Here is a 13,761-nt window from a genome sequence, read left to right as displayed (position 1 = left end):
AAAAAGGGTGAGATGAGGTTGAGAGTCTGCATCAGAGAGAATAATGAGTTGGATTCCATCCATGACTGAGCCAAATATGTTGGAAAAGACTGTGGTACTGGGGAGAATCCAGCTCACTAAATTTAACTGATAAACAATTTAATTTAAAAATCCATCTTATTGGTGCATGTGCTGGATTTTGAAAATGATGATGATAATTTATGAAGAACTAGTTACAAATCAAGCAGTGTTTTAAGTGCTGGGATGATATAAAATAGTCAGCTGGACCACAGTTCCCTCTTCCCATAGTCAAAGAAAGAGGGAGAGCAGGCATTTCATTCACATTTTCCAGAGGCGGAAACTGAGGCACAAAGTTATTAAAGAGCTTGCCCCAGTTCACACAGCAGGCAGGTAGCAGATCGGGACTAGAACCTGGGTTCCCTGACTCCCGATCTCATGCTCTTTCCACTAATAGGATTGTTCCACCCTGAGATACAGGCCATCTAATTTTAAGAGATCATACTTAAGATCTACGGAAAAAAGAGCACAACGAAACATCTGACATTCATTTTTACAGAGAGCAGATACTTGTCTATTATAAATAGAAATGTTTACACCCACATTACACATCTATGAAAATAAGAGCTTATACTGAAGATCTGAAGTGTCTTCGCCTTAGTGGATGTTGGCGGATGTCAATGTACCAGGAGAGGCACTTGATTTATTATTATTCTGCTTTCAAGCACTTTGGCTCATGGCTATAAGTTACAGTTGAAATATAGAGCAACGAGTCACTTAATCTGGATAATTCTAGAAGAGCTCTTCCTGCCAATTTGAATTAGAAGGCCTTTAATAAGTAAATGAAAAGTTTCTAAAATGATTGATCATATGTGGACCTCTCAAATGGTTTTCTTACAAATCTCAGAGAACAGCTAAAGCTTTCATTTGACAGCAGCTGAATCCTCCCTACAAATTAAGTGTCCCAGTTGAGTTTTGTTAGAAATATGTTGGCTTGGCTTGAAAATTCACTTACTTTTGGCCACCCTTGTCTGACAAAATGTATCCATCCTTCATTAATGCCCTGTAGATCAGACTTACCTTGAATGAGACCAGGTCCTTCTAAAAGCAGAAGACATGAGTCAGAAAACCCTAGAAACCCTAGTTTACCATTGTTCTACTGTGTATGATCTTAAGCATCTCTTACTTTTCTATGTGCCTTGGGTTTTTTTTTCTGTACACTGGGGATAAAATATATGTTCTTCCCCTTCTTAGACTCTGTGCCCTAAGTATGGTAGCAGTTGCGCACAGTCATTCAAACAAGCAATGGCATTTATTAAGTGCTTACTGTGTGCAGAACACTGAACTGTGTGCCAGGGAGAATCTAAGACACTACAGTTGGTAGACACAATTCCTGTCTATAAGGAGTTTACAGTCTAGAGATGGAGGCAGACATTGAAATTGTTTATGTACAGGGGAAATGGGAGAGAATAAGGCTTTGTGTACATATAAGCACTCAATAAATACAACTGAATGAATGAATAAATCCTGTATGGTTGAATATCAGATGCTTAAGTGGTACAAATATAAGTATATATGTGATGAGGAATGGGGAGTGAATAGGGAAAATGAGGGCTTAGGTTAAGACTCTTGGGGGAGGTGTGATTTTTGGAGTGCTCTGAAGATGAGAGAGCTCTACTCATCGGCTATGATGTTGGGCGTGGGTCTCAGGCACAGTAAGAACGTGGGAAAGGGGTCGATGATGAGAGAGATGAGATTGAGGTACAGTGATCAGGGTGGCAATAGAGCAGAAAAGTGTGCATGCTGAGTTGTAGTAGATCAGCGAGGTAAGGTTAGATGGGGGAGATCTGAGTGAGCACCTTAAAGTCAATGGTAAGGAGATTCTGTTTGATTACAAGGTGGATGGGTGACCTTTAGAGGTATTTTAAGACCTGGGGATAAGTGGACTGAACTTTTTTTAGAAAAGTGATCCGGGCCACAGAATGTAGTATGGATTGGAGAGGGGAAAGACGGGAAGCAGGAAGCTCAACAATGGAGGCTGATGTAGTTGTCGGGGTAGGCCATGAAAAGGGCTTGCATCAACTTGGTGATAGGCTGGAGTGGAAAGGGTGGATTGTGGAGATGTTGCAAAGATAGAACTGACTGGATTGATGGACAGATTGAATAGGTGGTTGAATGAGAGAGACTGTTCTTGGTGAATAATAAGCACTTAGTATATATTCATCACATGCTTCCTGTTGAGACAGCAGACAGTCCTGCAGAGGAGTGCAGGTCTCCTAGGATATCAATCAATCAATTAATCAATTGTATTTATTTATCATTCACTATGTACAGAGTACCATACTAAGCACTTGGGAGAGTACAGCATAACAGAGTTGGTAGACACTTCTCCTGTCCACAGGAAGCTTATAGTCTAGAAGCAGAGACAAAGTGGGATAAAAATAAATAAATTATGGCTAGCTACCCAAATGCTGTAAGGCTGAGGGTGTGGTGAAGAACAAGTAAAATTCAAATGCAAGGCTAATGCAGAAGGGAGTTGGGGAGAAGAGGAAAGGAGGGTTTATTAGGGAAAGGTCTCTTGGAGGAGATATCAGAAATATCCAAACTAGTATATGCCTGGTTTGGTAGCACTTTGGTTCCTGCAAAAAATGGGCTGGGTTTCTGGCAAGATGGATTGGGCCATCAGGGGCTTTCCTATCAGCCCAGAAAGAGGAGGAGACAGGGGAGAGGGGAAAGGAGGTGCAGACCTCCCCTTCCACAGCTGCCAAAATGTCATCTTGGGGGTAGAAAGGGATCACCTTACCACTCCCAATAATAAAGAAGTTAATATGGTATTTGTTGAGCACTTACTATGTTACAAACACTGTTCTAAGCACTGATCAGATCTACTTTTCTATGGACTCCATCCTGGGACATGAGCCTGGGTTCCCTTCAGTGTCATCCCAGCATCATGCCTGACTCACTCTTGTCCTTTCCTAATTGGAGCTTTGGGTGTTTGTTTTCATCCACATCACTCACCTGCTGTGATCCTGATTCCCTAATCGGAATGAATAACACATTTCCAATCTCACTCCCATTAACATAGATCTGAGGTGCATTTTAGTTTGCCAAAAGAAGGGCTTTGATCTTGGCAGCAGGGATTTTGACTACTTCTTGAGGTACAGGCCCATCATTTCTATGTCCCGAAGCCTATATTTATATGTATTAGTCACAGGTGTATCTTTTCCGTTGAGTTTTGCCTGCCATTGTTTCAGATAGAATGTTTCAGCAACTGAGAATGTCTTTGCATTTTGGTGTAGGTATTCCATTACTGGTTCCAGCTCTTTGCCAAGGATGTTCAGCATCAACAGACAAAATGGTACAATCATCACAACCAAGCCCCTGGACCGAGAGATGGCCGCTTGGCACAACCTGACTGTCTCAGCCACAGAAACAAGTGAGTGAGAAACATTACCATGGGAACAAAATATCTTATCTGCTCTCTTGGTCCCTTCTTTCAACAGGCAAATAGCGGTGACTCCCTCTTCATCTTGCTGGTGTGACTATAGTTAGGAACATTTTGCTTATGATAAATTCAATGGATGCTGGGCCCTTTCATGAATAATCCTCCTTATTTGATTGTTCTCAAGGAAAGGCGTTGTAATAGGATGATTATTTATGTGTGATTTATGGGCTGGTACAAAATTGCTCATCTTTGGGTGTTGGCTTCCATAGGGTCAAGGGGCAGTTTTGAAGGCATTTGGTCTTAGTTCTATGTCCCATTGGATATAGTTGGGGGTTGCTAGGAAGATCACAACTCTCCACATGCCCTACCTGCTACTCAGACAGAAATCACGTGCCTCGACTTTTCCTGTGCACATCTCCCCCACACTTCCCCAAGGTAGGTCAGCTTTCCTCCGGCTCCTCCCACAATGAAATAATCAATCAGTGATGCATTTTTGAGCACTTACTGGGAGCAGAGTACTTTATTAAGCTACTGGGCGCGTACCCTACAATAGAGTAGGTAGACCCAATCCCTGTCCAAAAGGAGCTTACAGATTAGAATTATTTATTCATTTATGCATTTATTTATTCATTCATTTATCATCTTTGTTAACACTAATTAATTCAGTATAATATCATAACACTATTTAGTAACTAATATCTTTATTCAATAACTCTAATAGCTTTGATGGATTTAATGATTAATAAAATAATATTGATATTATACTAATTTATGTATATTAATGTCCACCTCCCTCTCATTGTGGCCAGGGAACACGTCTACCATCTCTGTTATATTGTACTCTCCCAAGTGCTTAGTACAGTGTTCTGCACACAGTCAGTTCTCAATAAATACAATTGATCTACTGATGAATTGACTAGAACAGAACCTGGGTCAGCTGTATTTTCTCACAGAGATGACCGTAAAGCCCTCAAAAGGATTGCCCAGAGACAGGCTGAGAACCATTATGTTACACTTTTAGTGAAAGGCACTATCAGATCTGAATCAGCTGGACTTCATCCCACCGCAATCAAAGCAGGTAGGCATTGCCTTCCATCTAAAAATCCAATGAAAATCCACTCTAAACCTCTGACTAGTAGCACATTCTCTCCAGTGAGAGAGGTCTGTTTGTCAGCATAGGCTAAAACCACCCTAAGTTTAAAATTTAAAGATGTATAATGATCGGCAGTGGAGGGAAGAAAAATGGAGAGAAATTGAAGGAATCCATCAACATAAATTAAGCCCAATATTCTGCTTATCCTTAATTTATGTCTATGATAAAGGTGGTAGTGAAGTTCATTTTGACATGATTTAGAAGTCTGTGAAATGAATTAATTTTACAAAAATGGTGAGCCCTTCTTTCCTAGCTAATCACCTAATATTTAATCATTGAAATGGTGCAATTTGGAAAATCCACAGGTAGTATTTGCCCTGGTTCTAAATTTACATGAAAAGTCAATATTCTTGTTTGCTTTCTTGGCTTTTATGGAAGCTGTTAAGCAGAGATTTGTCTTATTTCTCACTTTGTTGGACACTTGGCAGGTGAAATGGCAGAGTGGAAAACATCTCTGGCATATTTTTTGTCGGGCGCAGAATAGTGCTATGGAAACATTGTTGGGCGACTTGAGTCTGGCTTCCGAATTTTCCGTTTAACTAAACAATAAAGGATGGGAGAACAAATATTTCAACGGAATAAATGTCTCCTACAGCAAGATAAATGCCAAGGCTTTCAATGTCAAGGGAACACAGAGATGTGTATTAAAAAAGCACCAAGGGTTTATTCTTTGGGTAGATAGGTGACCCAATTCATTATTTACAATGTCACTTTTATATGACTATTTGAGAAATGAAGTTTGGTTGGCTTTGAAAATTAAGTTTCTGTAAATGACATTTTATTATTTATAAACATACATAATGATAATTATGGGCTCAATTCTTTCCCTGGGTGGCAAAAATGAGCTGGACAATCTATAAAGGGAATTTAACCCAGTTTAAGAGAAAGTACTTTGGTTTTTTGCCTCTCTCTGACCCACTGACATAATATCCAAACAGCCTCATTCAGACTCATGGTACTATTGAAACTACTATTCCCCCTTGTCCCCCTCTCCATCCCCCCATCTTACCTCCTTCCCTTCCCCACAGCACCTGTATATATGTAATATATGTTTGTACTTATTTATTACTCTATTTATTTATTTATTTTACCTGTACATATCTATTCTATTTATTTTATTTTGTTAGTATGTTTGGTTTTGTTCTCTGTCTCCCCCTTTTACACTGTGAGCCAACTGTTGGGTAGGGACTGTCTCTATATGTTGCCAAGCTGTACTTCCCAAGCGCTTAGTACAGTGCTCTGCACACAGTAAGCACTCAATAAATATGATTGATTGATTGATTGATTGATTGATTGAAACAAGGGCTGGATGTGGGCCAGGGGCTTGGGAGTGGTTGTGTGTCACTAGCAATTTTACCATCGGGAGAGCTGGCTCCGACCCACTCCCGTCGGAAATCTCCTAGTGATAAAAGTTATCGTGATGATATTTAGCAGTGCGTTAAGCACCGGGATAGGTACACTGCAATCAGGTCAGACACAGTCCCTGTCCCACCTTAGACTCACAGTCTAAAGGGAGGAGAGCAGGTATTTAAAGGTGAGGAAACTGAGGCATAGAAAAATTAAGTAGCTTGCCCAAGGTCACACAGCTGGTATGGAACTAAGGTCTCCTGACTGCCAATCTTGTAATTGTTCCACTAGGCCATGCTGTTTCCATGACACAGAGAAGCAATGTTGCCTAGTGGATAGTGCACAGCCCTGGGAGACAGAAGGATCTGGATTCTAATCCTACCTCCACCACTTGTCTACTGTATGACCATGGTCAGAGCACTTAATTTCTCTACATCTCAGTTACCTCATCTGTAAAATGAGGTAAGACTGTGATGCCCATGTGGGACATGGACTGTTTCCAACCTGATTATATCGTATCTCCCCAACGCTTTGTGCAATGCTTGTCAGATAGTAAACACTTAACAAATACCATTTTTAAAAAAGACACAGCTTTGGGGAGGAAAAGAGCCAGTGACATTATGGGTCACCCCTGACCTGGAAGTGATTCTCCACCTGTGATAGCCCCACATCAGCTGACAGGAGAGAAGGAGGGAGGGATCGGAGGGACTGGATTGGTGGGCCCTCAGGAGCTTCTGAAAAGGGATCCCTAAGGAGTCTCTAGAGAAATAGGAAGGCATCCCTACCTGCTCACAAGACAAAAACCTTTCTTCAGATCAGTGTGGATAGAACACAATGAGGAGACTCAGAGTGTCCCTAGGGACCAACCCTCACTGCCAATGAATTTGCTGTGAGAGTAGTGGCTGCTCCATAGATCCCTTGCAGTGTCTCCTGCCTGCCTCCCGTCAGCTCCGAAAATCCTGTCCCTTCCCATCCCAAGACCATACTTCACTCAGATTTTTTTTTTAATTGTTCAGTCCACATTTCCCCACTCCTCGAAAATCTCCATTGGTTGCCTGTCCACCTCCTCAAAAAACATAAACTCCTTATCTTTGGCTCTAAAGCACTCTATCAGCTCTCCCTATTCTATTCATTCAGTCAGTCATATTTATTGAGTGCTTACTGTGTGCAGAGCACTGTACTAAGTGCTTGGGAAGTACAAGTTGGCAACATATAGAGACGGTCCCTACCCAACAACGGGCTCACAGTCTAGAAGGGGGAGACAGACAACAAAACATGGAGACAGGTGTCAAAATTGTCAGAACAAATAGAATTATCTTACCTCACTCATTTTCTACTACAATCCAGAAAGCACATTTAATTCCTTCAATGCTAATCTACTCACTGTATGTCATTCTAATCTATCTCAATGCCAACCCTTTGTCCACTGGCTTGAAACTGCCTCTCTTCATATACTACAGACTACCACTCTCCCCACCTTCAAAGCCTTATAAAATTGAATCTCCTGCAAGACACCTTCCCCAGCTAAGCCCTCATTTGCCTTACTTCCTCTCCCTTCTGGGTAGTCTATGTGTTTTGATCTGTATCCTTTAATCACTTGATATTCACCCCACCCTTAGACCCGCAGCACACGTGTATGAACTTGTAATGCCCATTCTTGGGTAGGGACCGTCTCTGTATGTTACCGACTTGTACTTCCCAAGCACTTAGTACAGTGATCTGCACACAGTAAGCGCTCAATAAATACGATTGAATGTAATGCATCTGAATGTCTGTCTCTCCCTTTAGACTGTAAGCTCCTGGTAGGCAGGGAAACATATCTACCAATTCTGTTATACTATACTCTCCCAAGTACTAGTCCAGTGCTTTGCTTACAATAAGCACTCAATTAATGTAATTGATTGATGCCTCCTCACACTGTCTGGAAGGTCACATGCAGGAGAGGAGAAGAGAAAAAGGCACATTAGATCACGTAGTCTGTGCCTCCTTGTAGTTGGTAAAAAAAAGTTTTTCCATAGCAGATAGTGAGTCTCTCTTCAAAGCAGGTTTCCACTTACTTCTTTCAAAAAAGAATGAGAAAAGGCATGAAGGGAGTTTGCACTCCATTCTGTGAATCCCTAGAGTATTTGCTGTAGCTCAGAAGTTTCAGGGTGAGGGAAATCTGGGCTCATTAATAATACTCATCCCTCAGTCCTGCCTTACCTTTTTTTATGGTATTTGTTAAGGGCTATCTACGTAATATGGAGGAACAACAGCTGAGTACTGGGGTAGATAAAAGCTAACCAGGTTGGACACCATCCATTTGCCACATGGGGCTCACAGTTTTAATCCCCATTTTACAGATGAGGAAACTGAGGCACAGAGAAGTTAAGTGACTTGCCCAAGGTTCCACAGCAGACAAATGGTAGACCAGAATTAGAACCTGGGCCTTTTCGACTCCCAGGCCCAAGCTCAATCCACTAAGCCATGTTGCTTCTCTACTTCCAAAGGCACTCCTCACCCTACTGACACTCCCACCTATGTAAGATCACTTTTCAGGTGACTCTCCCCACACCCGCTAAGCTTCTCCATCCTGCTACTGTAACCCTCTGAATTCCTTCATTTTCCCCACACTCCTCTTTGTTCAGTCCCTCCCTCACTCTCCTTCCACATCCACATACTTCACTTACTCTGATTGCAGTTTTGAACCTTATTTGTTCTGCTTTTCTTCACTGCAGGTTGTCATTTTTTGCCTGTCATCTTCACGCTGCCCACCTTGTTTTTGTCCCTTAGACTTTAGAGTAGCCCGAGGCTCATTCTCCTGAACCTAGTTTAAGGGCAAGAGGCCTGGCTTCCTTTGATCTGTTTCAGAAAATGAGGACAAATATCCCAGCCCCAGAGCCTGGAGAGGTAACGGGAATTTTGAACAGCAAACTTGCAGGATTTATGTTTGGGTTGGGCTCTGGAAAACCTCCTTAGGAAAGTTTGAGGCAGAGAGGATCATCCCAAGGCAAATTCATACATTCCTAAGGTGGTGGCGAGATCCACCTTGCATCCCAGCAGCCACCTCCATCCTCATCCCTCCCCTTGATAATCATTCTGTTTATTGGAAGCGCTCCATTTGCTAGAATCTGGGATTGATATAATGTTATCAGATCAGAAAGCTTAATTGGCTTGCCGAAGAAGCAGTGTAGCTTAGTGGAAAGAGCACGGGCTTGGGACTGTGAGCCCACTGTTGGGTAGGGACTGTCTCTATATGTTGCCAACTTGTACTTCCCAAGTGCTTAGTACAGTGCTCTGCACACAGTAAGCGCTCAATAAATATGATTGATTGATTGATTGAGTCAGAGGACGTGGGCTCTAATCCCTGCTCTGCCACTTCTCTGCGTGTGACCTTGGGCAAGCCACTTAGCTTATCTGTTCTTCAGTTATCTCATCTGTAAAATGGAGATTAAGACTGTGAGCCCTAAGTGGGACAACCTGATTACCTTGTATCTACTCTAGTGGTTAGAACAGTGCTTGGCACATAGTAAGTGCTTAACAGATACCCAAATAATCATTATTATCATTATTATAATTGTTATCAGAGAGAATCAATCAATCAATTGTATTTATTCAGCACTTACTGTGTGCAGAGCACTGTACTAAGCACTTGGGAAGTACAAGTTGGCAACAAGAGAAGGCCAGTGGCCAGTAGAGTCTTTTTATTCTCAGACCTGCACACTTTTCAGTGGGCTATAATGCCTCCCTTTCCACTGTCCCTGCCATTACACCCTGCCCCTCTATGGCCTAATCCTTTGTACCACCCAGGAATCCACGATTCCTCTCTGCGGGCCTTACTTGGCCTAGAAGAAATGCATTTTTCCATCCATAGGTTGAAGTGGTGAGGACCCACCTGCAGAGGTGAATTTCGCTCCACATAATTTTATCTGTGCATCTCAGCTTGGAAACAGAAACACAGCCGGTGATGAGTCACGGCTGTGACAGTCCATTCATCATTTAGTGCCTGCGGTTGAATATTCACCAAGTGTTTGCTCACGCCTTGGAGACTAGCTTGGTTAAAGCTGAGGAAACTGAGGCACTTCAATGACTTTCCCAAGGTCAGTGAGTTAGGATTAAATGCTCAGCTGGGCCTCATCAGTTTCTCAAAGCCCCAATGCTATTCATTAGCCCGCCAATAACTGACACTAAAAAAGAGGGCTTCTGCCTTGGACTTTCATTAAAGTGATTCATTCAACTGAAGCAGGTCATGTGGGGATTAAACGCTGTTGTTCCCCCATATTACCTTCCATTCCGAAACTTCACCTGAAAAAAATCACATTAGTCAGTCTTTTTTTTCCCTTAATTCCTATTCCTGAAACGTCATGAGGGAACTTGGTGTTTTAATTACTAGCTCAAATTTCATGTTTAATAGCAAACATTGTTCAGATTGCTATGCCTTGAGCAGGGAGAGTACACTTATGGGTTCGAGAGGTGTCGCTGATCACGTAGGGTTTGACATTCATATCAACTTGGAAAAGCCTGGTGGCTAGCGGGAAGGCAAAATAGAATGGGGAGAATGTTATCTCCAAAAGCCAAGCCCAAAAGGTCTCCATGACAGAGGGAAAGAATAGGTGGGGAGTGAGAGGGAGGAAAGAGAAGGAAATGTTGGAAAGGGAGAGAAGGGAAAAAGTAGGGGGAGAGTTGAGGAAAAGATGAAGAAACAGAAGGGATCAAGGCTGACACACACACAACAACCCACACACAGATGCACACACATTAAAACACAAACACAGAAATGTACAACCTGTCATTCTCCTGCACCTGCATGAGTTTTCCAGGGCTTCCTTTGCCCTTTTGTAGCCACCGCTACTGCTAATTACTGTTACTGTCATTGCTATTAGTACTACTTCAGTCATTGGCATGGCTACTGTCATTGTCACTGCTAATGCTGGTGTCACTGCTGCTGATGTCACCGCTATTGTTGGTAACAATAATAGTAATAATAATTATGGCATTTGTTAGGTGCTTACTATTTGCAAAGCACTGTTCAAAGCACTGGGGGGTTACAAGGTGATCAGGTTGTCCCACGTGGGGCTCACAGTCCTAATCCCCATTTTACAGATGAGGGAACTGAGGCACAGAGAAGTGAAGTGACTTGCCCAAAGTCACACAGCCGACAATTGGCGGAGCCAGGATTTGAACCCCTGACCTCTGACTCCAAAGCCCGGGCTCTTTCCACTGAGCCATAAAGCTTGGCTAAAGCTGGTCTCACTGGTGCCACTATTACTAGAACCACTACTACCTCTTCTCTTGGCAGTGCTGCCATTACTGCCTTTGCTACTGGCACTGCCACTTCCATTGCCAGTTACTACCACTGCTCTGGTCACTGTCGTAGGTGTTTCCACTGCAAATTCCACTGGCAACACTACTGCTACTCTCACTGCCAGTGACACTGTTATTGCTGCTTTCCTTTTTACTGGTGCCAACAGCTGCAAGGAGCCGCATGACAGATTGGAAGAGTTTGCACTACTACATGGTTCTCAGGCAAAATCTTTTAAGATGGTACATTATATGAGTGATTTTTAATGGCTACTAGTACTACTACTACTACTACTACTACTACTACTACTACTACTACTACTACTAATGATGACATTTATTAAGCACTTACTACATGCAAAGCACTATTCTAAGGCTGGGGAGGTTACAAGGTGATCAGGTTGTCCCACGTGGGGCTCACAGTCTTAATCCTCATTTTACAGATGAGGTAACTGAGGCCCACAGAAGTTAAGTGACTTGCCCAAAGTCACACAGCTGACAAGTGGCGGAGCTGGGATATGAACCCATGACCTCTGATTCCAAAGCCCGGGCTCTTTCCACTGAGCCGCACTGCTTCTCCGATTCATTAATAGATTTTAATAGATTCATTCATTCATTCAACTGTATTTTTTGAGTGCTTACTGTATACAGAGCACTATACTAAGCCTTTGGTAGAGTACAATATAAAAATAAACAGACTCATTCCCTGCCCACAACAAGCTTACAGTCTAGAAGCGGGGAGACAGATATCAATAAAAATGAATAAAGTACAGATATGTACATAATTGCTGTGTAGCTGGGATGGGAGAAGAGCGAAGGGAGAAAGGATGATGCAGAAGGGAGAGGGAGAAGAGAAAAGGAGGGCTTAGTCAGGGAAGGCCTCTTGGAGGTGAAGTGCCTTAAGGGAGAAAGGATGCTTTTAGACTTTGAGCCCACTGTTGGGTAGGGACTGTCTCTATATGTTGCCAACTTGTACTTCCCAAGCGCTTAGTACAGTGCTCTGCACACAGTAAGCGCTCAATAAATACGATTGATGATGATGATGATGATGCAGAAGGGAAAGGGAGAAGAAGAAAGGAGGGCTTAGACAGGGAAGGCCTCTTGGAGGTGATGTGCCTTAAATAAGGCTTTGAAGGGGGAGAGAGTAAGTGTATGTCAGATTTGAGGAGGGAGAGCACTCCAGGCTAAAGGCAGGTCACGGGCGAGACATCGGTGGCGAGATAGACTCTTGTGCAGGGAATGGACTGTTCACGGGGTACATGTGTACACATGCCGTTTCCTCCAGAACTGAAGCACGTATGGGTGAACTTGGAGCTGAACCCTGTGGCGGGGCAGAGGGGACTCCAGTCTGGGCCACTGTAGCAGGGGGCTATCTCCGCAGGGCCCGGAGAGCTGCCTCAGCTATCACCATTGCCACTGGCACAGCTGGGGAAAGGATTCCCTGCCGGTCTCAGCTCCACAACATTGCCAAGATCCGCCCTTTCCTCTCCATCCCAACCGCTACCCTGCTCATTCAAGCTCTCATCCTATCCCATCTGGACTACTGCATCAGCCTTCTCTCTGATCTCCCATCCTCGTGTCTCTCTCCACTTCAATCCATACTTCATGCTGCTGCCCGGATTATCTTTGTCCAGAAACGCTCTGGGCATATCACTCCCCTCCTCAAAAATCTCCAGTGGCTACCAATCAATCTGCACATCAGGCAGAAACTCCTCACCCTGGGCTTCAAGGCTGTCCATCACCTCGCCCCCTCCTATCTCACCTCCCTTCTCTCCTTCTACAGCCCAGTCCGCACCCTCCGCTCCTCCACCGCTGATCTCCTCACCGTACCTCGCTCTCGCCTGTCCCACCATCGACCCCCGGCCCACGTCATCCCCCGGGCCTGGAATGCCTTCCCTCTGCCCATCCTCCAAGCTAGCTCTCTTCCTCCCTTCAAGGCCCTGCTGAGAGCTCACCTCCTCCAGGAGGCCTTCCCAGACTGAGCCCCTTCCTTCCTCTCCCCCTCGTCCTCCTCTCCATCCCCCCATCTTATCTCCCTCCCTTCCCCATGGCACCTGTATATATGTATATATGTTTGTACATATTCTTTTTACTCTATTTATTTATTTATTTAATTTATTTGTACATATCTATTCTATTTATTTTATTTTGTTAGTATGTTTGGTTTTGTTCTCTGTCTCCCCCTTTTAGACTGTGAGCCCACTGTTGGGTAGGGACTGTCTCTATATGTTGCCAATTTGTACTTCCTAAGCGCTTAGTACAGTGCTCTGCACATAGTAAGCGCTCAATAAATACGATTGATGATGATGATGATGATTCTCTGTCAGGGCCAAGCCCGTGGGGCTGGGCTTCAGGCTGCTGTCAGATTGTGTCACGTGACACAATCATAGGGGAGGCAACCCCTTCAAATCGAGATGGGTAGAACTGATTGATAGATGCCCAGAAAAATTAGTAAGCCAACCTAAACCTGTTTTATGCAAATTGCACCCTGATCGTGGACTCCTGCAGGTTTTTGGCTAGTCTGTCTGTAAGTTATTCT

General features: G+C 43.5%; 1 protein-coding gene across 1 annotated transcript in view; it reads left to right on the top strand.

The window, feature by feature from the left end:
- The window catches only part of CDH19 (cadherin 19), a 181,963-nt gene that overhangs the window by 107,518 nt on the left and 60,684 nt on the right, over nt 1–13,761 (top strand). The window contains exon 8 of the mRNA XM_038746647.1: nt 3,297–3,433. Coding sequence (XP_038602575.1) covers nt 3,297–3,433 — 137 coding nt within the window. The remainder of the gene's footprint in view (nt 1–3,296; nt 3,434–13,761) is intronic.

Source organism: Tachyglossus aculeatus, chromosome 5, assembly GCF_015852505.1.
Source record: "Tachyglossus aculeatus isolate mTacAcu1 chromosome 5, mTacAcu1.pri, whole genome shotgun sequence".
In the NCBI taxonomy this organism is placed as follows: domain Eukaryota; kingdom Metazoa; phylum Chordata; class Mammalia; order Monotremata; family Tachyglossidae; genus Tachyglossus; species Tachyglossus aculeatus.
The sequence above is the reverse complement of the archived record's forward strand: the minus strand, read 5'-3'. Positions and strand labels throughout refer to the sequence as shown.